General features: G+C 42.4%; 1 protein-coding gene across 1 annotated transcript in view; it reads left to right on the forward strand.

Annotated features, from left to right (window-relative positions):
* Positions 1 to 21,218, forward strand: part of LOC140238364 (aminopeptidase N-like) — a 129,448-nt gene extending 108,230 nt beyond the window's left edge. Inside the window, exons 16-17 of the mRNA XM_072318296.1 lie at positions 590 to 668; positions 20,864 to 21,218. Coding sequence (XP_072174397.1) covers positions 590 to 668; positions 20,864 to 21,028 — 244 coding nt within the window. The 3' untranslated portion in view covers positions 21,029 to 21,218. The remainder of the gene's footprint in view (positions 1 to 589; positions 669 to 20,863) is intronic.
* Positions 21,219 to 24,939: the final 3,721 nt, after the last annotated feature.

A 24,939-nucleotide genomic window follows, 5' to 3' on the forward strand; every position in this document is an offset into this window, starting at 1 on the left:
TAGTCACTCGACTGGAGCCATTTTTTTTTTGTGTGTGTAAACGCACAGTTAAAAATTTGTGTTTGTTAAAAAGAATAAGATATTTGATATCAGTTGAAACGACAATTATATTTCATAAATCAATAATTCAAAGTAATTTTGATTGTGATGTTAAATGATCTAACATCAAACATAGTTATATTCAGCGTCTTAAAATTATCCAAAATCAATCTCTATGAACAGTGTTAAGGGTTAATTTCAGATATTCAGCTGATTTTTTTACACTCAAATCAATACTTGAGATGAGAAGAAATAAACATCTATTATACACTATGTTAAAAGAATCGCTTACAATTCAACCCTTAAACATAAAAGTTATATGTTCGGGTTGAATTTGTTTTATTATAACTTGAGGAATACTATACGGTATATTGATATTCATGTTACCATACATTAAAACCTGCTTTAAGCAGAAGAGTTTTAATTACCAAGGTCCGAAATTATCGGGTACACTGTCAACATGTAAATAAAACTATCCTTTTCCCCACCTGTTTTCGTCAGTTAGTTGAATCTGTTACTGCACGCACTTTGATTCTCTTTTGTGCGTTAGGTACCAACGTGACATTCGGCTCCCATTGTTGGTACGGCGAGTGACAGCAAATTTCAATACTGATCTTGAGGTCAACGAGGTAAGTGTAGTGCCCACGAATACAAATATCCCATTCTTCAATCAGATACATTATACCCTCTGATGCGATGTACTATAATTGCCAAATTTTCAAATAATGATGCTAGAATTACAAGAAAAGAATAAAAGTAATTCCTTTAAAAAATCATTTTCTTGTTAAACTCCATGATCTATTCTTTCATGTTCTGGTGGAATTCTGAAGTAACTGTACAATACAATGAGTACTTCTAATGAAACAAACTTCGACATGCTCCTTAATGATGATAAATCACATGGTATGGCTTTTCTCACAACACTAAGTTCCATGTCAAACAAAAAGTTAAAGTGCTTCCGTGTTTTTCCACCTTGTTTTCATTCATTTCACGTACTCTTGCTCATAAGATGTGACTTCAGAATTTGTTAACAGCTTTCCACACAAACACCGCATTTTTTTAAATTCAAAAACAGTTAGACACCGTCTAGAGGCACTTCGCTCATCAACTAGATATTTATCTTCGATGCTGTGAGGTTTTCATTTGAAGAAACTGCATTATACGTATGTGTTTTCTTTACGTGCTATCTTTTATGAAATATTTAACGTTGGGACGTTGTATCATTGGCAATTGGTATACATGTACTAAGCATCATACTTGTGAAGTGTTGATAAAATGATAGGCACCAGGTCCCATTGTCTGTACTCAATCTTAAAAAGGAAATAATATAATAAAATGATGAAATGTGATATGCCGCAAAAACGTAGATAGCTCCCCCGTACTAGCCTAAATTTCCCGAGATATGATTTTCTTTGAGAGATGGAGCATACCTTATCTTTCATCAAGAATTTCGCATCAATCCAATTCATATTTAATGTTCATTCTTCGAAAAAATATAATATACACTTCATTTTTTTTTTGTGTGTGTGTGTAACAAATTAATATAGACGATATTGTTGGATGAACAGAGTAAACACTTATAGCGAAACAACATTATGTCGGAGTACATCGTGATAAATCACCGAAGCTAGCAATGTGTAAGTACGAAAAAAAAAAGCAAAGACCCATCGAAAAGCCAGAGGGTGTAATGTGAAGAAGCCTCTAAAAAATCAGAACAAAGAAAGGTTCGTAACCCCACAAAAGAAACAAGACTGATATGACAACAAGAAAAAAATGAAACAAGGCGAACATGACAAGAAAGTAACAGAAGACACAAGTCGACCTGCTGAAATATATTATAGAGAAATAGTTGTGCAGCGTGAGAAGTGACAGGTAAAAAGGGGATTTGAGATGACTTGAAGAGAAACAAAGTGTGATAAAAACGGTGATAATTACAATCGGGTAATAGTAACAATATATTAATGATTGATCTACAGGCTAATTCAATTTTGTGGCATTGTAAGAATGAAAAAGAAAAAAGAAAGACTTCAGTCTCTTTTTGAATAAACAATACAGGCGGGACAATTTTGATATCGTTATTCAGGGAGTTCAAAAAATGGGCAGGTATTAACATAATGTGCTCTGAGCTAATAGAAGTCAGGGATACTCCCTTGAAAGCCGAATGAAATGATTATAATGTGATTGATGTGGGGTTTTCTTTGGGGGGGGGGGGGGAGGGGGAGGATGTGGGGCGGAGAATAAAAAGCGGACGAAAGTGCATTATTGTTATACATACCCAAACTGAATAAAACAAATCTTAAATTATAAACCGCTTCTGCAAAGTAAACAATACATTTTATGTGACTTGCTAATTGTTAATTGTATCGTTTTCTATCGCTCAGGTACTTCTTGAAAAATTTCCATTAATATTGTGATTGATTGTTTCAAAGGCCTTGGAGAAGTCAGGCAAATACTAATCAAATGAGAGTGATCACCACTTTGTGATCAGATTTCAACAGTGCGTGAATAGTACTGTGCTTTTGATGAAAACCAAACTGTGAGAATGTGCAAATATTTTGAGAAGTTTTGAGATATTTTACAGATATTTTTCTATGGCTTTAGACGATGAGAATAATAGAGAAAATTCTCGATGATTACTGACATCTAAATGCTCGCCTTTCTTGAAGACTGGAATTACTTGGGAAAGTTTCTTCTGATCAGGGAATGAATCATTACAAACTGACATGAAAGTGTAGTATATGAGTTATAATGGATCAGCAGAAAAAGATATAACACCTTTGAGTAAAAGGTACTCATCTCGTTTTAACTTTAACTGTAATAATCAACTATTCAAGGAATATATAATTTCAGTAGATACATGCCCATTTGTTCAAATAAATAAAATGGGGTTGAGGTTATGCTGACAAATAATTTGGTCAAATGTTCTCCTTGTCAGAAATATCTTGCAACACACACACACACACACAAATATTTGTGAGAAAGGAGAATTATTTACATGTACATTCGCAATACTTATGGGACATTTTTTGATCAGTCAATCTGCATATATAGGTTTTCCCATTCATTTTCAAACTTTTTTCATTCAATTTCACAAATTTTTACTTCAATTTCGTCGCGGAATGTCGGGAGTAGGCCAATCTTACTTTCAAATTCGTCTTTCGTCGTTCATTTTCAAATAAAGCCCATTCAATTTAGTCATTTGGCAGACATTTTCGTCATTTACAGTTCAAATTCGTCAGTCTCACTCGCAGCACTCAAAACAGCAGGATCGATTTCGTCTTTTGTCAATCATTTTCGTTAAATTTTCATTCATATTCGTCTCATATCTCTACCCGGTGTGATTTTCCAGTCATTCATGTATTGGTTTGTTTTTTTTTCTGTAACCGTTCACATTTTACATTCAGGAGTTAACATACACACAAGTGCCCCCCCCCCACACACACACACAGAACCACAGATACAGACACACACACACAAGCAATCCGAGTACACACTGATACAAACAGACGTATACCGTCTCTCAAACGAAAACACTGACAAACGATTTCTAGGCAAACATGATTAAAGACAAAATCTAAGTGTAGAATTGTCGCCTGTTTAATGTCAATGAATGGATAACATAATTATCTTTGCTGCTTTCGAGGGTACAAAATTTAAACTTTGCTTCATGCATTATGATGCGAAAACCTGAACATTACGAGTTAAAGTTCAACATGTGACACTGACATACTGTCCTGGGCTATGACTTTTGACTGTCGTTTATCCTTCAATCATTTTCGTTGGCAGTCTTGTTTTTCTTGTGTATTGTTAAAGCAAATGGTTAGGGAATAATGTGTAACGATACAGTTTACGAGAGAAAGTAAAAATATGTCGGCTTAAAGTTGGTTCACCATCAAAATAAAGAATCAACAAGATCGGACTAATTTGAATGAAAAATTCATGAAATTGTGTGAACAAAGACGAATTTGATCTTTACATTCTGCGATTCGTCAGCGGGAGGGACGAACTTGAATGACAATTGACGATTCTGAATGCTATGTCTTCGAAAACGTTTGACGAAAAACGAATTACAATTACAATTGACGAAATTGAAGTTAGGATTTGCGTTCCACCTGCTTCTCGGGACGAAATTGAATAATAAATCTTTGAAACTGAATGACAAAAGTGCGAAAATGGATGGGAAAACCTATATTAGATTCAACTACAAAATCATATGGGGTTGTTCGTGTACTCGTCCCTATCGTGAGTGAGTGCACAGCGCGAAATTTAGGCCAGGCAGCCTCATGTAGCGAGATAGGGAAACAATCGATGTACATGGCTGGTACAAGAATTCGAATGAGTAGAGGTTCGCTGCGAAGATGTGAAACAAGGAATATACCAGGGTACTTAGGTTGGAAAGTTCAGTAACATAGAGGAGGAAAAGCGCAGAGTACATACAACAGTTGAATGAGGATATAACTCTCATTTTTTTTATGGGCTTATGAAGCGATAACAGAAACAACTTGGGAAAAAAGTAACATTTTGTAGGGCTCAAGCGAGATCTCCGGTAAACGAGAGAAAGGAGAAAAGAAGAGACACACTCATGAAAAGACAAAGAAAATAGTAAAACGACGTCATGCAAGAAGACGTGATACTCAATCAAACTGTGAGGACAATACGTAGCTAATAGATGAAATTCCTCTCATGTGAGAGCATTGACATTAGCAATCGATTTACGTTTTATTAATGATAAAGAGCAGCATGTATATAGGAAATGGAATGGAATTATAAATGTACATACTAACACATTCGTATTATTGCCATACATCTGAAGTGGCTGAAAATAAACAATTTGACATATTTTGAGCATGACTCCCGATTTCAAGAAGGTTAAAAAGAGTAAATAGATACGACATTGTCAGCAATGTAGATGTATCCTTTTTTCAAATAATATTTATTCACTTTCAATCAATCAATAATACAAAATACATCAATTATCTTTGGTATTACTGTACAAACATAAGGGAATAATTCTTTTAAAGATAACTGAAATAATTATACATTTTCTATGTTTCGGTATAACAAATAAAATGGCAATAGTACAGAAATAACAAGAAAAAAGAAAGGAAAGGAAATTATCTGATAAAACCCATTCCTCTGATATTAAAGGGGAAGGCTAGTAACTGATCAGTGGGAATCAGTGGAAATGCTGGGAGATGATTGTTCCAATCCTTATGGGATTCATTCAAGAGTTCATTGTATATCTATTGTTGTGTGAAAATTATTTGCTTCAGAACGGTCTCATATATTCAAGTAATGTGCAGATTAATGCTCCGTCACTGACCAGGGACGCTAACCTGGAAGCATTAAACTGCACATTACTTGAATATGAGACCATTCTGAAGCAAATCATTTTCACACGACAATATATATACAATGAACTCTTGAATGAATCCCATAAGGATTGGAACAATCATCTCCCAGCATTTCCACTGATTCCCATTGATCAGTTACTAACATTTCCCTTTAACCTCACTACCTTTCCTAACCATATTCATTCCAAGCTTATGGTACAGTGGTCGACTGGTTGATACCGTTTGCTGACTATTTGGTACTTGGTACTTGGTATGTATCCTCCAAAAGACCCCAAGCGGAGTTTAAACTGGAGGTGGCGGCAGAGGGTGGACTCAGTTTGGGAGACTATGGTTTGAAACCATGGTCTTAAAAGTAGCTGAATTAACTTGGGAGATTACACATTGAGGAAGGCTATTCCATGTCTTTGTGGTTCGAGGGAAGAAGGAATTCCTGTACATATCTGTGTTGCTAGTTGGTACCTCAAACTGATTTGAATGCCCCCGCCTACTTCGATCTGGTTTAGGGCAAATATGGTCTGTGTGATGTATGTCTATTTCCTTATGGAGCATCTTATGAAAACAGGATAAGCGGTGTATTTCCCGTCTGTGTCGAAGTGGGTTCCAATTTAGTGAACTAAGCAGCTGGGTGACACGTGCCTCTGGGTCGTATGTGTTTGTAACAAAACGAGCAGCCCGTCTTTGGACTTGTTCGATGGAGGAAATATTCTTCTTTGTGTGTGGGTCCCAAGCAGCGATAGCATAATCAAGGTGAGGACGGACAAGGGTTAAATATAACTTTTCCTTCACAGGTGTTGAACAGTTGGAAAAATTTCGTCTGAGGAAGTTCAAGACAACCGATGCTTTCGTTGTTGCTTGGTGGGTCTGGCTGTTCCAGCGCAAATCGCTTTGAATATTAATGCCGAGATACTTAACTTGTTTAGACTCTTCAAGGATGGTGCCGAGAATGTTGTATGATGTACTGCCTGGAGCTCTTTTCCTGGTGACACGCATTGATTCACATTTAGAAGGATTAAATTTAATACCCCACCGGTGTGACCATTGTACCAATGCATTAATGTCGTCTTGGAGGGCACTTTCGTCGTCACTTGATTTTATTTGGCGATACAACAAACAGTCATCAGCAAATAACCTTGTGGTGCTTTTGACATCGTCATGGATATCATTGACGAAAAGAAGGAAGAGATGTGGTCCGAGGACCGTCTCTTGCGGATTACCACTTAGAACAGGGTGCCAATCGGAACACTTCCCGTTGATGCACGCACGCTAAAGACGCTTGGTCAAGAAGGCCGATATCCATTACTTTACGCCGTGACGAATGCCGTAAAATTCTAGCTTGTGAAGTAGTCTTTGGCGAGGAATACTACCAAAAGCTTTGGAGAAATCCAAGGCGACCAAATCTGTTATTGTATTAGTGTCGAGACTCTTAGCCAGATCATTAACTGTCAGAATGAGTTGAGATTCACACGACCGATGTTTCCGGAAAGCATGTTGATTTTCCGCGAGGATGTTATTCTTACTAAGATGCTTCATCAAATTACTATCAATTATGTGCTCCAGGATTTTGCAGCAGGTGCTCGTCAAAGAAATGGGCGATAATTTGCTGGATCAGTGGTTGAACCTTTCTTAAACAGGGGAGTGATGTTGGCTCTCCTCCAGTCGAGAGGAAGGTCGCCTGTGTCCAGCGATTGTTGAAAGATGAACTGGAGGATTGGGGATAACTCTTCAGCTGCAAGAGACTGTTTTTGTTTTGGTTTCTCTGTTCTTATATGCTCTCGGATTTTTCGGCGTAGCCTCAAGAATAGCATACTTTTGAGACTATTACAAGTCACCTGGGGCAAACCACGAGGGGTCGGCATCATTCGCCCGTTTTCTTGTGTAGGTTGGTAGGGGAACTGTTGAACCCACAAATGTAAAAACGCCCACAAATGTAAAAACGCCCACAAGGGTACCTCCATTAACCCTATAAAGCCCAAGCTATTTTGACCCCTGCCAGGCCCAAGGGGGGGGGGCACATTGTGCCCCCTATATAACTTCTTTATTATGATGTATGACCGTCATATTTGGCACATGGTTAGAGCAACTCGTACTCTACATTACTCAACATTTGAAATTTTTGAAGGTCATCCACTGAGGGCGCTATTTACCATAATGTAAAGAAATACATAGGAAATACGCTAAAATCATGTTTTTTCTGTTTATTTCTTTATCCCCAGTATATATCTTTTTTTATGTCAATCATTTTCATATTTACCACAAAGGAAAAGCAAGTCAGCCTTCACTGTTTGTTATGGTTGAAATTTTTCAAGGTCAACACATGGCGCTATTCATTACAGTATAAAGAAATATATAAAACCTATGATGTATTGTTTGGAATGAATACATATATTGGTATCGCATTTCATATTTCCAAAATATTGTAATTTTGAGTTTGCAGATTGATAGTATGATAAACAAATATTACAGGCACAGCTTCTGTGAAAATAACACAAAATAAACGGGTAGTCTTTAGAAAATGCTGTATTTTCAATTAGTTTTGTTATACAGTTAAACTCGCCTAAGTCGACATCGCATATGTCGAATAATCGCGCAAGTCGATGATTTTACAAAGTCCCGATTTTTCCCCATTGACTTACGTGTATTAATTCACTCACAAGTCGAATTTTGTAAGTCGAATACTCGCCTAAGTCGATGAAATTCCAAGAACACTTTCTCGGAAAAAACATTAAATTCACTGTGCCTAAGTCGAATAAGATTTTGTTGTGCAATAAATCACTGTCAAAATCACGAGACGCCAGTTTTTGTTTACATAAGAACTAGCCCGACCAGACAGGTGACAAAAAAATGATCTAACGTATCAAAATTCAAAGCGATCGCATGCGATTGTTGAACTCTCTTCGTGTTTGGAGGTCCGCTGGTACAGCCCTGTCGCGCTAGCGCTACGTACGTACAACGACTGGGCTGTGTAATAGTTGTGCGTACAGCGACTGGGCTGTGTATAGTCTGTGTATGTTTGCAGTCTGCGCTGTGCAGTGGATGGATGAAGCTGCTGAGTTTTCAAAGCGGAAAGTAGGGGGAAATTTACGGTCACGGGTAAATAAGAATTGCACCTCTACACGCATTTCAAGCCACGGTATGGTAAACTGGAATCAATCACTGCTCAAATATCGTTCATATTCACTTCCCCAAGGTTTAACAAGGCAGTAAAGTAATCGGACCTGTGCCAATTACTAATGCACTGTCCATGCAAAGTTAGCCGCGGCCCTGCCGGGCGACCCGTGCTGCGGCACACCACCTCTCCAGCTCTCGGCTCCAGAGTAGACAACATACATGTACATTTATACATAGTGTATGTGTGGTGTAACTGTTGTTAAGTCGATTTTTTCGACTTACGCACAAGTCGAAAATCGCCTAAGTCGATGTGTTTTGCTCAGTCCCGAGAAGATCGAATTATGCGAGTTTAACTGTATCTACATTCAGTACTGGCCGCCTGTCTCTCAAAAGTATGCTATTCTTGAGGCTACGCCGAAAAAACCGAGAGCATATAAGCACAGAGAAACAAAAACAGTCACTTGCCGCACGCACCCTCTGTGCGCCCGCCGCGCACGCACCTGGCGTGCGGGAGACCGCCATTGAATCATCCTTTTTTACCGCTCGCGTCCCGCTGAGTACTGACGTGCCCTGCTAGTCTCTCCGTGGTCCACATGCTTCTTGCTACCTCCATTCTGACTTCTACCCCCAACTGACTACGACAGTTTCGGCAGCACGAAGGTCAGACCCAACCTTTATTTTGGTAGCTTAAAATAACCCACGGTTACCAGCAGGCTGATAGTTTACCTTAATCTACTCGCGCTCCTTTCTCGCAGCGGAAAAATTTCTCCTTCGGTTTGGTTGGAGCCTTGGGCAGCCCTAGGGCTTTCGGAATTTTTTTCCCCACTACCGGCCTTCCTTCCCTTCCTCCCACGCTCATTACCGAGTCCCGCCCTTTTTTACCATTATAGTTCTTAGGGGAGTAAACTTGTAAAAATTTCACGACATTCTCGTATGGTTAAGAAAGCTATGTATCATCATAGCTTTATTTACTATGTCGTTCTTCGGGAATGGAACTTTAATTTTTCCTTGCATTACTGCTCTATCTCGTATGCATTTTCGTTGCTTGTCACCATGTTTCCTTCACTTACAGGGTGGTAAGTATCAAAGTGCTTCCCGTTGTTCTCCCCTACAGTCACTGCACGAAACGATGAACCGGACGGCGCCGTACGTTACGTGCACATCCACTGCATGGGTGGCTAGGGAGGCCTGGCTATCTGCCACGCCGGCCCCGCGGAGCCATTAATTGGAATCGCCGGCCCCACCGCGACCTGACCCGCTCCCCTTCCGCCCCACCCTAGCAGCTCTCGGCATTGGATACCGACCCGGTGACCCTTCCCATCCCTGGTTACCCACCGCGCACTCGCCTAAGGACAGCGCGCAGAAGGGTACCCCCCCTCGCCTGCACGCCGCACCGTGCGGTGCCCAACTGCACTCTTGCGGTACCTTCCCCGCTGGCACCGCCCAATCTTCGAACGCTTGGGCGTTCGTCCCTTGGCCGCAGGTTGCAGCAAGCTGTCCGCCACCGCCTTGCGGGCCTGCCTCTCTGTTGGCTCAGTTTCCCCGCTGGGTTGGGCCACGCCCGCCCTCGGGTGAACTCACCCTATCAGATCCTAAGGAGGGCTCCGAGCTGGAGCCCCCCAGCCAGTGGGCTAGGAAGTGCAGACGTTGCGCTCCCTACCTAAATGTTTCTCACAGGGTGGTGAGTATTTCACTGTTTTGTACACGTTTCCTTTACAGTGAAAAATACAGTGCTGCTGCAACAATGCACACCTGCAACTCCGCGCGGCAAGACACGAGTTGATCAGCGGCCCCTGGGACTCCCCCGAGCCCGGGCTCGCCGCATGAAGGGTACTGCTGAGGCCAGCAGTCGTGGCCCCTCCCGCCTCGGCTGCCCTCACGGTACTCACCTAGAGCCTGCTCCTATACCATTAGTTCTCGCATCCACTTCGACAAAACGTGGGTCGCGGCTCGGCACTTTCCACTCGTGCCGTATGGCGTGCCGCGTCAGTATGGTGCGCTGCATGGGCATCCTTACCCCTTCTCCCGTTTGCTCCTACCGCAATGGGACTTGCCTATAGTGGTGTTTTTCTCGGAGCCTTGTTTATCCCTTCGGGCTCCCAGAAGTATTACACCTGTAAACGGGTTGTCAAAAATCCTTCATTCCCACCTACGCTTCCCCTTACAAGCCCCGCCCCGCCCCTTGTCTCCCTGGCTAGAGGACGAGCGGTGCTGGGCCCAAGTGGCACTCCCCACACGATCTACCATGCACCTAGCGGCCCACGCCGGCGCGCTGGACAACCTTTGGTGCAGGCCGATGCACTAGCAGTCTCCCAGGAGGACTGCTGGTCCCACCGGCCCCCCCCCTACTGACCACCCTGACCGAACTGCTGTGGCAACAATCGATGCGGGCGGCTCTGTATCTGATGCGCTGCCATCGCAACCTGACCTTGCGCATGCTCAGTGCTCTGAACATCACAGTACCCAGCTGACCAGGTAAGTATGAAGGGCTGCATGAATAAATTGCAGTGCATCAAGCGAGAGAACTTAACGCACAGCTCCGCCGCCTCCCCCCCCCCCTCCGCTGGTGGCCCCCGCCCCAGCCCCGGGGTCTGATGCCTCCTCTGAACAGTGGCGCCGCAACTCGCGGCAAGAACTGCGGGCGTGGCTCCTCCCGCTGCAGTACCCGCCCACCGTCAAGCAGCGCAGCGGCCTTGAGATGCAAGCCCAAACGTTGGGCCAGGTGGGACGCGTGGGCGACTGCTTGTCAGCATTTGCCCCTGCCTGGCGCGAGATCGCGGAGGACCCCTTCATGTTGGCGGTCGTTCGGAATGGCTTTTCCATGGACCTACTACACGACCTTCCTGAAGGGGTCCCCCATCTTCCCTACCCTCCCCTAAAGCCGGCGGAACGCCAGGCCCTCAACAGAGAATTTGCTTCCCTGCTCGCTAAGGGAGCAATCAAGGAGACCCCAGACCATCCGTGCCTCTCCCTCTCCCCCATCTTGTTGCCCCCTAATGTTCAGGCGAATACCACATGATCCTACAACCTCAAACGCATCAACCTTCATCCTCGCTCCGACCTTTCTGTATGGAGGCCCTCGTGCCGGAGACTGGGCGGTATCGATCGACCTGAAAAGACACGTACCTCCATGTACCCGTGGCACTGCAACCACGAAACCTCCTCGGCTTCGCGTTGGAGGGCAAATCCTATCAGTACAAAGCTTCCCGTGGGGTCTGGCCCGTCCGACCCCGCAACGCATCGATACCATCATGAGCACCGCTCAGCGCCAGGGGCGGCACCCCAGCCAGGCTGTAGCTTGGCCTGCTGGGCCTGCTAGCCAACCTCGTGGTTATCCCTCCCGACTGCAGGTTGCGAATGCACCCCTTGCAATTCCACCTGCTGCGGCACTTCTCCCCGTCACGCCCTTGTTTGCCTGTGGAGTGCTCCTCTCTCTCACAGGGCAAGCCCACCCGCACGGCTTCCCCGTCTGTCACGGTAATGACAGACGCCTGACTGCAGGGCTAGGGGGTCCACTGCCTGGGGCAGACTGCTCACGACACTTGGCCCCCATGTCAACCTGCTGGAAATGAGAGCAGTACTTCTCGCACTCTGCTCCTTCCAGCGGCGCGTGCAGGGCTTACTGTACTGATCCGTACAGACAAACACTACTGTTGCTGTGCACATCAACAGACAGGGGGGCACACGTTCATTACAGCTGAACACCCTAGCTGGTCAGCTCTGGACGTAGCGCCGGGCACAGGCAGTCTTTCTGATTGCCACATTCACCCCGGCGACGTAAACACAGGATGGCACACGTTCCCTACAGCTGAACGCCCTAGCTGCTCAGCTCTGGACGTGGCACCGGGAACAGGCAGTCTTTCTGATTGCCTCGTCCACCCCAGGGACGTAAACCTCATTGCCGACTACTTATCTCGAGGGCACTTCGCTCCTCCGAACGGACCCTCCACAGCGAGGTAGTCCACTTGCTCAATCAAAGGTTAGGGCAGTTCGATATCAACCTATTCGCATCAGCCCTGATTGCCAGACTTCCGCTGTTCTGCTCGAGGGTTAAGGACCCGGCAGTCACGGCACTCGACACGTTCTCGCTGACTTGGAAACACCTCCGTGCATACCCCTCCCCCCAAGCCCTCTCCTACCCCGCATCCTCCAGAAAATCAGGGAGGACCAAGCGACCCTTTTGCTCGTCACATCGAGGCGACCAAAGAGGGTTTGGTATCCAGAACTGAGGAGCCTGGTAGTGGGACTGCCGATCCCTCTATCACTCCGGCCAGACCTCCTCTCTCCAGCCCATCTTGCAAGCTCTGCACCCTCATCTCCACCCCCTACGCCTGACTGCTTGGCCCTTATCAGGGACGCCGGGATGGCAGCGGGCCTCTCCGAGAGCGCAGCCTCCCTGGTAGCAGCCTCACATACACAATCCACAGCTCACAGGTTTCCTTATTTTGGTGCCAGGAGTGTGGTATCCAACCCGGCCCGCTCCCCCCTTTTAGAAAAGATCGCAGACTCCCTGATCCATCTTTTCGACAAGGTCTAGCTCTATGATCAGAGGTTATAGCTCGACCATAGCGGCCATTCACGCCGGTTTTGCCGTCGCCTCGTCCGCCACTAACTCTACCACGCTGACGTGACTTTCTAGGCATTTTTCCTCCAACGGCCCCCTTCGCGCAGTCTTCTTCCCTAGCGGAGCCTGCCGAAGGTACTCGAAGCGCTCTCAAAAGACCCTTCGAGCCTCTCGCTGAGGCTTCGCTTAGAGATCTTGCCGCTAAGTCTGTCTTCTGTTGGCCATAGCCTCAGGACAGAGGAGATCCACGATCCACGCCCTATCCACCCCGCCCGGCCACATCCGCTGGGAAAGGAGCACCATTCGCCTCTTCCCACGCACTGACTTCATTGCCAAAAACCAATTGGCATCCTCCAGGTCAGCTGAGATCCTCCTTCCTCCTATGCCGGACTTGTCTTCGTTTCCGGAGGACAAAGTATGGTGTCCTGTCCATGCACTAAAGTGGCATCTAGTGCGCACCAAACCTTAGCGGCAGGGTGAACAGCCCTTCACAATTAATAAAGAACCTTTCAGATCACACCCGCCTCTCGTGATACCTTCTTGACGTGGATCGTGGCGGCAATTAAAGCCGCAGGCCCGACGGCTCTCATGTCACTATGCCGCGCGCCCTTGACACTCGCGGCATTAGTGCCTTCTGGGCGCTCTTCGACGGCGTCCCCCTCAAGGAAATCCAGTCTGCAGCATACTGGTCCTCCTCTAACACCTTCACCTCTTTCTTTCTGAAGGTCTATACCCACCTCCCTTCAACGCGGAGCCTTCCCGGCGACTCCAAAATCCTAAACTCCCTCCTTCCGGGCCTCGACAGCCAGCCACCCACATCTGTGCCGGTCTAGCATACTTTTGAGAGACAGGCGGCCAGTTGTATTGAATGTAGATCAGAAGAATCAGTAGTGATTCTCTTATCTACGAGATACAACTGGCCGCCTGTCTCAGGCGCCCGCCCACCGCCCCTCACCTCGCTTCGCACCAGGCTGTCACTCATGTCGGAGGGCCCTCTTCTGCGTTAATACTGAGGATGATTCAGTGGCGGTCTCCTGCACGCCAGGTGCGTGCGCAGCGAGCGCACGGAGGGTGCGTGCGGCAAGTGACTGTTTTTGTTTTGGTTTCTCTGTGCTTATAATGCTCTCGGGTTTTTCGGCGTAGCCTCAAGAATAGCTTACTTTTGAGAGACAGGCGGCCTGTTGTATCTCGTAGAAAAGAGAATCACTACTGATTCTTCTGATCTATTTTTTTATGCCTATGTCATATAGAAAATAAAGGAAATAACAAGAAAATCATTTCAGGGTAATTCACAACCATAATTCCTTCACCCTTTGGTCCTTCAGCAAATTACAGTCAAGAAAACCCCCATTTCATCCATTATTATACTGTTAACTGAAATTGGAACAGAAAATCATGATGAACATGGTTGTCAGTTTATGGTTGCCATGGCAACCAGCAATATCGGACATAGCTAAATTATACATCAAAATGTGCGCAATAAGATTTTAGGAAAAGTCACCAAATTTGGTTGAAATCGGGTAAAGGGTGTAGGAGCGGCAAACGAAAATATGGTGGGGGCACAATGTGCCCCCCCCCCCTCCTCGGGCTTTATAGGGTTAATGTCCTATCCGAGGGACAGAGTGTTTTTGCCTCTTACTGGAGGGGACAGAATGCTTACACACAAAATTGCTCGGTGAGACTCGGGAATCGAACCCTGTACTCTTGGATGTGAAGGTAGACGTGCTATACCCACTGAGCCTTATCACCGCCCTTGCCTCCAAAGTAGCTGGATTACAGGCGCACGCCACAACGCCGGCCCCTAACCATGATCTATTACTTGCTATACGTTCCCCCCCCCCCCCCAAAAAAAAAAAAAAAAGAGAGAGAGAAAGGAAAAGATAAGGGGAGCCCCACTTCACCCATACATAATTACCATGCATCTTTTCCTTCTCACCCTACCCATTACAATTTTACTATTTTACCAGTCAAACATCGCCGTTATGATTTTAAAAAGAAGAGAAATTATACAACTACAACAACTGTACTGATATTTTCTAATTGATAATTCCAATCTACATTTTTTGATGCCTACTTCTGGAAAGAGAGGATTCTTTAACCCAGGATAAGCCTGTAATGAATTTTTGAAAAACATGAAAACGAGCAAGCCATGGGACGATCCACACAATTTGGCCTACGTCATGGGTGCTCTTGGTGAACAACTCCGACTTAGGCAAGACGAACTACATAATGCCAATTTACTGATGAAATCTCACACGAAGTACTGCAAAAGCTGTTATTTAGTATAATTGCAATATGGAGCTATAATAAACATGTTAAACAATATCTATTAATCTTTAAAAGCAATCTCTTCAACAGCTTTTCATTTAGATAAAACTTGTGGGGAAATTCCAGATATGCAAAATGAAATTGGCATCGTTATCCGAACGTGCTGCCCATAGAAGACTGTGTGTAAGTAACGTTACGCATTGATGATCATGATCGAGCGATGGTTCGCCAGTTCAAACTAACGTAGATGAGGGCTGAGTGAATCTAAATCCAAATGTAGATAGACTCTCTTCAACGGCACGCACGATTTACGCTTAGTAAGATGAAAACGGTACCCAGTACACATAGACTCTGAAATACTAGAACTAGGATTAGGACTACTGAGCAGTCAAGGAGTAGGTTCTACGTGGCAGTCCAAGTTTTGATGAGTAGGCCCTACACTCACTCACCGTCGACTGCAGCTGTAGGCCTTGATCTTGATCTTGATCTTGATGGTGTACGTTGATCAGCCCTGGTAGAGCAACACTCAACTTTGGTTCATAGGTCATGGTAGGAGGGACATTACTCAAAATGTTTGGATAATGTATCTTTAAATGAGCGTGGATTTGCTATATTGGTTATTGCTTGTGGTAAGGAATTCCAGTATCTGGTGGTTCTTGGGAAGAATGAGTGTAGATGGAGATCAGTTCTGGAAGTAGGGAGCTTGATTTGAAGAGGCTTCCAACTCCTGGTCCTTCTAAGTGGTTCAGGGTTGAATTCACACCATGTCTTTCGAAGGGCAAATCAACCAGGCCATAGATTATTTTGTGCATGGATATGATACTGTTCATGTGACGCCTATGTTCCAGGGTAAGTAGTTTGATAGCTTACCGGTCAAAACGTCCCCACGTCAAAACGTCCCCGAGCCAAAACGTCCTCGGGTACGACCAAAACGTCCTCGGGTACGACCAAAACGTCCCCGGGCCCAGCTGGCACCAAAACGTCGTCGGGTCAAAATGTACTATGTCATAATTTTCTTATAAAATCTAAGTATCACTTATCAATTCATAACGGTAAATGTGAAGACATTTTGTTATTTAGAGCAGCATTTAGGTAGGTTAGGTCGCTGCTAGCTAGCTGTGCTGCCGTGCGCGGTGTCTGCTCCTATGCAACGCGAATTCGATGCAACGCAGCCAAACTGATCACCGAGCGAGTAGTTGCGATCAAGATTATTCCCATAAGTAGATAAGTGACAAGAAAAAAAAATGGTGAAAATTCCATTTCTACTGGACTCGAATCTCACTCAGATGCAAGTATTTAGGTTACTGGATAACTAGGGTGAGTTTGTGCATGTTTGGAGGTCATTCGACAAACAGGTGCGAAAGTACACTAGCGTCGCGCGCGGACAAAAGCGGGGACGTTCTGGTACTTGACCCGGGGACGTTTTGGTTGGAACACGGCGGGGACGTTTTGACGTGGGGACGTTTTGACCGGATTCGGTTTGATATTCTGGAGCATGGTTGTTACAGAGCTTCCATAATTGTAATCGTTGGTTATGAAACGGGCAGCTTTCCTTTGTATAGCCTCTACTTTTTGGATAAGCCTCAAAGTGTGCGGGTCCCAAACAGGGCTACAGTACTCCAGGTGAGGGCGGACTAAACTCTTATATGCCTGCACTTTGACATTAAGAGGGGCTCTATGGAGGTTACGCCGGAGAAATCCGAGCATACTGCTTGCTTTGTTGGTGATGTTGTCAATATGTGTATTCCATTTTAGATCCGATGACAGGGTTATTCCCAAATACTTGTATTGTGACACCTCTGCAAGGCGATGACCGTAGAGTGTATATGAAGTTGGAATAATGGTACGCCTTTTTGTGAAGTTGATCATTTGGCATTTTGGCAATTTGAATGACATTAGCCACGTTTTAGCCCACTTTTCTAGGCGCTGGAGGTCATTTTGGAGAACAGCACCATCTGACGGTGAACGGATTTCATGGTATAGAATACAGTCATCGGCATAAAGACATACTTTGGACTCAATTCCAGATGGAAGATCATTGATGTATATTAGGAATAATAGGGGTCCAAGGACTGTCCCCTGTGGGACACCTGAAGTTACCTGAGCAGGACTGGACTTTGCCCCTTCGATAACTACTGATTGCTCTCGTTTTGTAAGAAATGCGGATATCCACTTGTGCAGACTCCCTGTGATTCCATAGTGGGTGATTTTCTTCAATAATCTACGGTGTGGCACAGTGTCAAAAGCTCTAGCGAAATCCAGTAAGATAGCATCCACTTGTTTGACACTTGGGTTATCACAGGCATCCGAGATGCTTTGGATGGTGGTAATCAGTTGGGTTTCACAGGATCTTTTGGATCTAAATCCGTGTTGATAATCAGATAAAACATTGTGGTCCTCAAGATGATTTATAACATGACTATATACTATATGTTCCAGGATTTTACAGCAGACTGATGTCAGTGATATTGGCCTGTAATTTGTTGGATCTGAGCGCTTCCCATTTTTAAATACCGGGGTGATGTTGGCCCTCAGCCATCCGCTGGGAAGTGTACCTCTTTGGATGCTAGTATTATACAATTTTGTGAGTATGGGTGTTAAATCTGGAGCACACTGTTTCAGCACGAAGGGTAGGATTCCGTCAGGACCAGGGGCCTTGTGTGGTGATAATCCCTCTAGTAGCTTCAAGACTCCATCAGGATTGATCAGGAGAGTTGTGATGGGTGGTAGATTCGCACCTCTTAGTCCAGGGATGGGTCCACGGCCTTCTTTTGTGAATACTGATTGGTATTCTTTATTCAGTAGTTCAGCTTTGCCAGCAGGGTGTGTGACCAGATTCTCTCCTTTTTGCAAGGCAGGGATTCCGCAACGATTGCCACGTTTGGTTTTGATATACGACCAGAATTTCTTAGGGTTGGAACGCAGTGACTCAAAGATGGTGTTCGACATATACTGTGCTTCTGCCTTGCGAAGAGCCTTACGGACATCTGATCTCAATGATCTGTAACGTTTCCAATTGGCGCCCTATGTGCACAGCGCTAATAAGGCAAAGCGTAACATTATAGTATACATACCCCTGCTGCCAGAACTTGAAGAAAGTCCAGACGAAAGTCAAGACTCCAGATCTAGATCTGGACCCTTGTCCTGCAGGTACTGTTTTTCCTGTGCTGAATTTTTCAGGTAAGGTATCTGCTTTATGGATTTCCGATGTTTTGTAGTCGAGATAAATCTCATAGTGGTGTTATTTACACCAAGGACTAATGTTAGATCTAACAGTTTGTTTCAGTAGGCCTACTAGGACCCATATCTCGGAAGAGTGGCCTGACCACGTAGATTCTAACACAGTGTCGCCGCTTCGCGATCCCAGCGCTGGTGTAGGTATAGTGCTAGCGTACTTCCGTATCCATGTAGATATCTCAAAATTCACCTTGCCAAATGGCACCAAACTCACAGAAATACTTTATGATTCATATCCAACAGCTCACGTTCATTGGAAACAAATCACATGTCGGGAAGCGTAAGTGTAGATGTCGACTTTCCTGTCGGCGTCGCTAAAAATAATCTGCTCTACGACTAACATGAGTGATTGAGGCCAGGCCCTACCTACCTGCTGCGCACGCACAGACTGAAGTTGGCCATTTAATATCGTGAGGCAGATCTTTCAAGTAATCGGGGGCAATAAATAAATTTACAAATTATTTGTGGTAAGTTGAATGAAAAATGGGGGCGCTGTGGCATAGTGGATAAGACTCCCGACTCCCGAACGGAGGACCGTGAGTTCGAATCCCGCCCAGTGCTTACATCCTTGGACAAGATGTTTTTACCCACAATGTCCCTCTCGACCCAGGTGTATAAATGGGTACCTGGCAACGCTAGGGTAATAATAATAGCAGGGCCCTCTGGTACAGCAGTGGCAACACTGAAGAGGCTACCCTGGGTAAATAAGACCTTATTATTATTATTATTATTATTATTATTATTATTATTATTATTATTATTATTATTATTATGTAGTTCCTATATCACACAAGTCGCAAAAATCATTACACTTTTGAGTTTAGTTCTCGCGTAAATTCCCCGTTCGCACAGTACTAGTCGGCTAACTTCAGTTGTAAATTGTGCATCTTGCGTTCGCCAAAATCTCTCGCGAAGAGTGAGTTTTTTTTTTTTGAGTGACGACTTGAAAGTCGACGTCAATATTGATACTTCTCGATTACTGATTTCGTTCAAATATAAGAGAATACTTTGAAATATGCTTTGAAGTATATCCTGTAATTTTGGTGCGATTTGGTTTAGTGAAATTTGAGATATCTACATGGATAGAACAGTACACAAGCGCCGACTGCTAGCTAAATTAGGCCTAAGCGTCGTCTGCTACTCGATACGAATTAACGCACGCGTATGCGAGCGCTTGTAATCAGTAATTATAGTGAGAGCACCTGTGACATCATAACATCCGGGCTCGTCATCTCATTAGCATAATTCTCACCTTAAAAATTCCATTTTTAACATTAAATTACGGACTTAATCGTTATGAAATTTTGATTCTGTTTGCACCGCTGGGTCTTTTAGAATTAAAAGAACAACATATACAAAAAATAAAAAAAAAACGGTACAATGCCCTTTAAACACATATACTTGTCAGAAAGATATACCAGGTATCGCCGTTGTTATGATTAAAAAATAGGGGACACAAAAACACCCGCGGGGGATGAAAATTATTTTTTGTGATGTTCAAAACACTCCCATTTCAATCAATGTAAATCCAATTAATTTCATTTAATGGAGATTTTATTATCTTCCTCACAATATGTAACTTATGTAATTGTAACCTTGCCTTATATGCAATAAATTCAGTTATCAAAATAACTGTATTGCACCATTTTACTCTGTGAGAATATTCCCTTCTATGCCCACGTGTATATCTTGCCGATCTACACTTCTTAATTCCGCTATATCAAAATACTTAATTATATCCTGCCAAAATTCTTTAATTTCAACACAAGTCCAAAGTTTCTGAAATTTGACTACGTTGGCATAACGGGGCACTATCGCATTCACACACACGCACACACACACACACACACACACACACACAAGATATACATCTAGGTTCCACCATGGTGGATCTCTTTACAAATTGATATGAAATTCGCCCAGAAATGCAGGAGCAGTACAGTGCACAGGAAAAGTGCAAGGTCGGTAGTGATGTTGAACTGAATCACTTAATATTCCTTGACATTTTCCTCTCTTCCCGGGATGTCTTTCTCATTCCTCAGTTAAGATGTCTTATACATTAACTACTGTATGCAAATAGTAATAATGATGATAATAACGATAAAGACATTACTCGACGTAGGACAGCATATATATTGTGCTGATATCATGTTGTCATAATTATTTACAGTCCCTGACGTCGCTGGGAGAACAAAAGATACCGTTTCGATCAAAGTCTGGAAAAGTGACTTTATTCTCACAGTAAAAGTTTTCTGTGTTATGATGCCTCTTCATTTTTCAATATTTTCAACAGATTCAAGATTTTATGAGCTCGCGGGATCTTGGCTCCAGCGCGCGAGAATTCCAGCAGGCCGTAGCTTCTACAAAACTGAATATTGCGGTTTATGAGAGATTGATACGCGACACGACAGTTTGGCTGAAGGCCCGTCAACAGTCAAGGTTTTCTGATGTATTCTGAATAGTATTATCGTGCCTGTTCAGATTTGGGCATACTTATATCTATTGTTTCTTTCCTTCTAATCCTTCACTCCTTCCCATGATTAAAACTTGTTTACAGTTACACTCATATATGCATTCGAATGTGGCACTTACATTTCACTTCAATGGTGCCAACCAATTTTTGTAAGTTGTAGCGGTTTTGAATATAATTTACAGTGTTTTGATAAAAAGACATTTCTTTCGAGTTCCTCGAACCTTGAATTCACAAGATATTTACTTAAAAGACGACCATAACTATAGTACTCAAAATTACTTTGATTAGTATCATATAGGAATTCATAATCAAACAAGCAAACTGTTTGTGTCGTTCTATCATAAATTAACAACTGATTCACAGATTTTTTCTGGTTGTATATTTGGCCGTTTGTTGTTGTTTTTCAGTAAACGCCATTTCCTAACTTTACTATTCACCTTGTTAAAATTGTACGATTTCGCGACGTAGGAAATTCCCTGAGGAAACAATTAAAACACAAAATAACAAATACCCGATTAATTAAACAACATAGAAGAAAAATGGCCAGAGCATAACTTACAAAACGTCATGTCTGTTTTTCATGATTTAGTTCTATGTGACACATATATAAACAGGGTAGGCAGGTATACAAGTTGATGATTGTGTAATTTCCATTAATCTCAAGATAGGAACGAACCAGAAGATGGAACAATTGCATGCAATGTAGCATTCAACTAGAATTTATTTCATTTCATGGGTTTTTTTTTCTCATTAGATCATATTGAAAATTGTATGTGGGCACGTTATTGTTCTTTTTTAATTGTAAACAAACAAAAGAATACACGCATATCATATATTATTATGCACCCAATAATGTTGATAATATCCACTTGTGTACCGGAATTTAGGTTTCGGATTGTACAAATATTAGGGAGGTATGACGGGGACCTACCTTTAAGCATTAATGTCAAGATAACAAATAGCAGAAGCAAGATCGTTTGGCTGTAAGCCCCGAATAATCAGTGGTTGTGTGTAGAAAAGAAGGGGAGAGCAAATCAAGAAATTCAGACCAGGTCAAAACAGTAATACATTGTGATATATACCAAGTCAAAAAATGCCAAGTTCTTCTACAAATCATTGTTAATGTTGGATTCTTGCGCTGTTTTCAGTTCCCTCAGAGTTCTGTGAAATGGAAGCACAGAAAATTCTTATTACTTTAATTAATTACTTACTCCTTATATTATGTATCACATGAGAAATTTAAAACAGTCGTAACACTTGAAGCTCTGATAACATTTTTTAAAGTTTAGTCGGTATTTTTCGCTACTGCTTATGGTCTCTGTACTCTCCATCTGGGGCCCGTTTCGTGAACTTGTCATCAGTGACAACTGCCACATTTCTATGACAAATTTGCTCTCAGCAAATCAGATGCAAGGATTTCAGTAGCTTGTCACATCTATGACAACTTGTCACTGATGACAAGTTTTATGAAACGGGCCCCAGGTTGAATGGTACAACCACTCTCAGTCGTGCCTGACAATCTGTCTGGCGCTTCAACAGATCGACTGCTGAAAAACTTTACATCAGCAATAACGAATAATTGTCAAAAAAAGGGAATGTCCCGCTGTTTTAGAGGTATGTCGTTATCTATATCTATATATATATATATATATATATATATATATATATATTGGGTATACAGTATAGGGGACACTAAAAATTTATGTCGAGCCACCAAATAAAACGAAACAAAACAAAATCATTTGATGGCTCGATCGGGCAGCTAAGATTCAAAATGAAGTTTTCTATTTCGGGCCACTCCATTTCTTCTCGAGTCAGGCCACCAAGATTTCAAATTTAAAGACTTCAGTTGCCCGAGAGGAAAAACCATGGTATCTACTGTAGCCCTAATATATCATACATGAATAGGCGTGATAAATTACTGATGACACAGGATGTTAATTGCAGGATTTTCGATGTATATAAGCTTTCGACATTTTTCTTTATTGGTCTGTACAAATCAATGGAGTAATGGAAAAAAATAAACATAAACGGAAGTCTAGAATAAGAATATGGAACAAAAGGTAATGAAATAACAAACTACGGGATATAAAGAACGACACCGTAGAACATCTGGCATCCTGCTACATCATTTGTCATCAGTTATTTATCACACCTGTAATATGCTCCAAAGATGGCAATAGCCGGAGGTCAGTATATCAGCATCATACCACTTTATCGCAGATGTAGGCCCATTATATATGGATCAAACACGAAATGTGATATAAAGCAAGCTGTAAAAAAAAAGTGCATAATACAATTACACGTTTTTACACGTAAAATTTTATGAGTTGTAACCATACCATGTTATATTGATACTGTCGAATAGCTAATTAAGTGAACTGGAGATAGGATTAAAAGGGAAAGAAAGATATATAGAACATTTGTAAAGTTAATTTTGAAAATGAGAATTACATAATTTAAATAGTGAATAGGATGCGAAAAAAATAATAGAAGGAATTGCATAGAACTACAGAACTTGTGTATGTATGATGACTGAGTTCAAAGCGCGCCGGTGGGTGCCTATGCATGCAATTGAAAGTGGTACAGTTGTATTTAGATCGAACTTGAACGTCTGCCAGCTGGATATAAATTGAATGACAACTTTGCGTCGTTAGATTGAACGAATTTTCTCTCGATTGAAACTGTAAATGAATGATATTGAATTGTGAAAAGAATTACCATGAACATGACAGCAGAGAAGTTACGAAAATCGTTCCAACTTGAACCCCAATTCTTGAATTCAAATGCAACTCTGATGAAATTTGGCGAGAACATTCATGCTGGTGTCGAGTGTACGCCTTTTTCGCTGGTTGCATGCTTACAAATGCCCTTCACAGTAGTGGGTTCACAATAATATTTCAAAACAGACTTTTTCAAGAGAAATATCTTTGAAAGCATGGTATCTTATCTAGGTTAAAGACAATGCAACAGTGATTACCTTGCTCAGGTGTCAATACACACATACTCGATATGCATTAATATACAGTGTATCTCATTACGAATATAATAGTGACATCTTCAGTAAACTTAATGACGAGAATTAAGGATGATAAATCATAATCATGAAAGAACTATTATCATCGTCTTACCATTGGCAATGATGATCGTGACAAAATAATCTGGATTATGATCACTATTAGAACTAGAATTATTGTTCCTAGGGGATTTCAATGTTACCCTTCTCAAATTCTTTAGTTAACAGCACACCACTGGAATGGGCATTTATCTTAATTAGATAACTGGAGTTTTTGTAGAAACTAGATTCAGAATAAACATTGAAAAGAAAATGAGAAAGATATCAGTTTAGTGTTTAATTGTATTATTTTGTAAATATTGTAATAAAGGTTCAATTTAAACAGCAGAAGAATGAGAATATTATAATGAAAATAGTATGATATAAATATAAAAATATGAAGTATGATAAAAAGAAGAATGACTTGCAGGAACATAGGATGATGAAGTAACGGAAGAGGAAATAAAAGGAGAAGAAAGGGGAAACGAGAGAAGAACAATTACAAATAGGAAGAAAGAAGAAAAGTTAAGAATAGACTGAGATTGTGAAAGAGAGAGAAAAAAAAATAAAGACTTGACTTTACTCTTTGGAGGGACGGTTCTATTCGTCGGCATGCTGTATGTTGTGAATATATTTTGAAGATACACACGTATTGTCTTATCTAACCAATAGATGATACGTAATGCGCGGTTAAAGTTTCTGTATGCCACACATGCAGTTGTTATGTCATTAAATTGGTTTTACAGCAGCGAATTTAGTTATTTACACAATTTGCACGGAGAGGATTCAAGTTCCATCGCTCAGCAACTAAGTCTCGTAGTACATGATGATACTCTTACTG

This window comes from Diadema setosum, chromosome 14 (assembly GCF_964275005.1).
Source record: "Diadema setosum chromosome 14, eeDiaSeto1, whole genome shotgun sequence".
NCBI classification, from domain to species: Eukaryota; Metazoa; Echinodermata; class Echinoidea; order Diadematoida; family Diadematidae; genus Diadema; species Diadema setosum.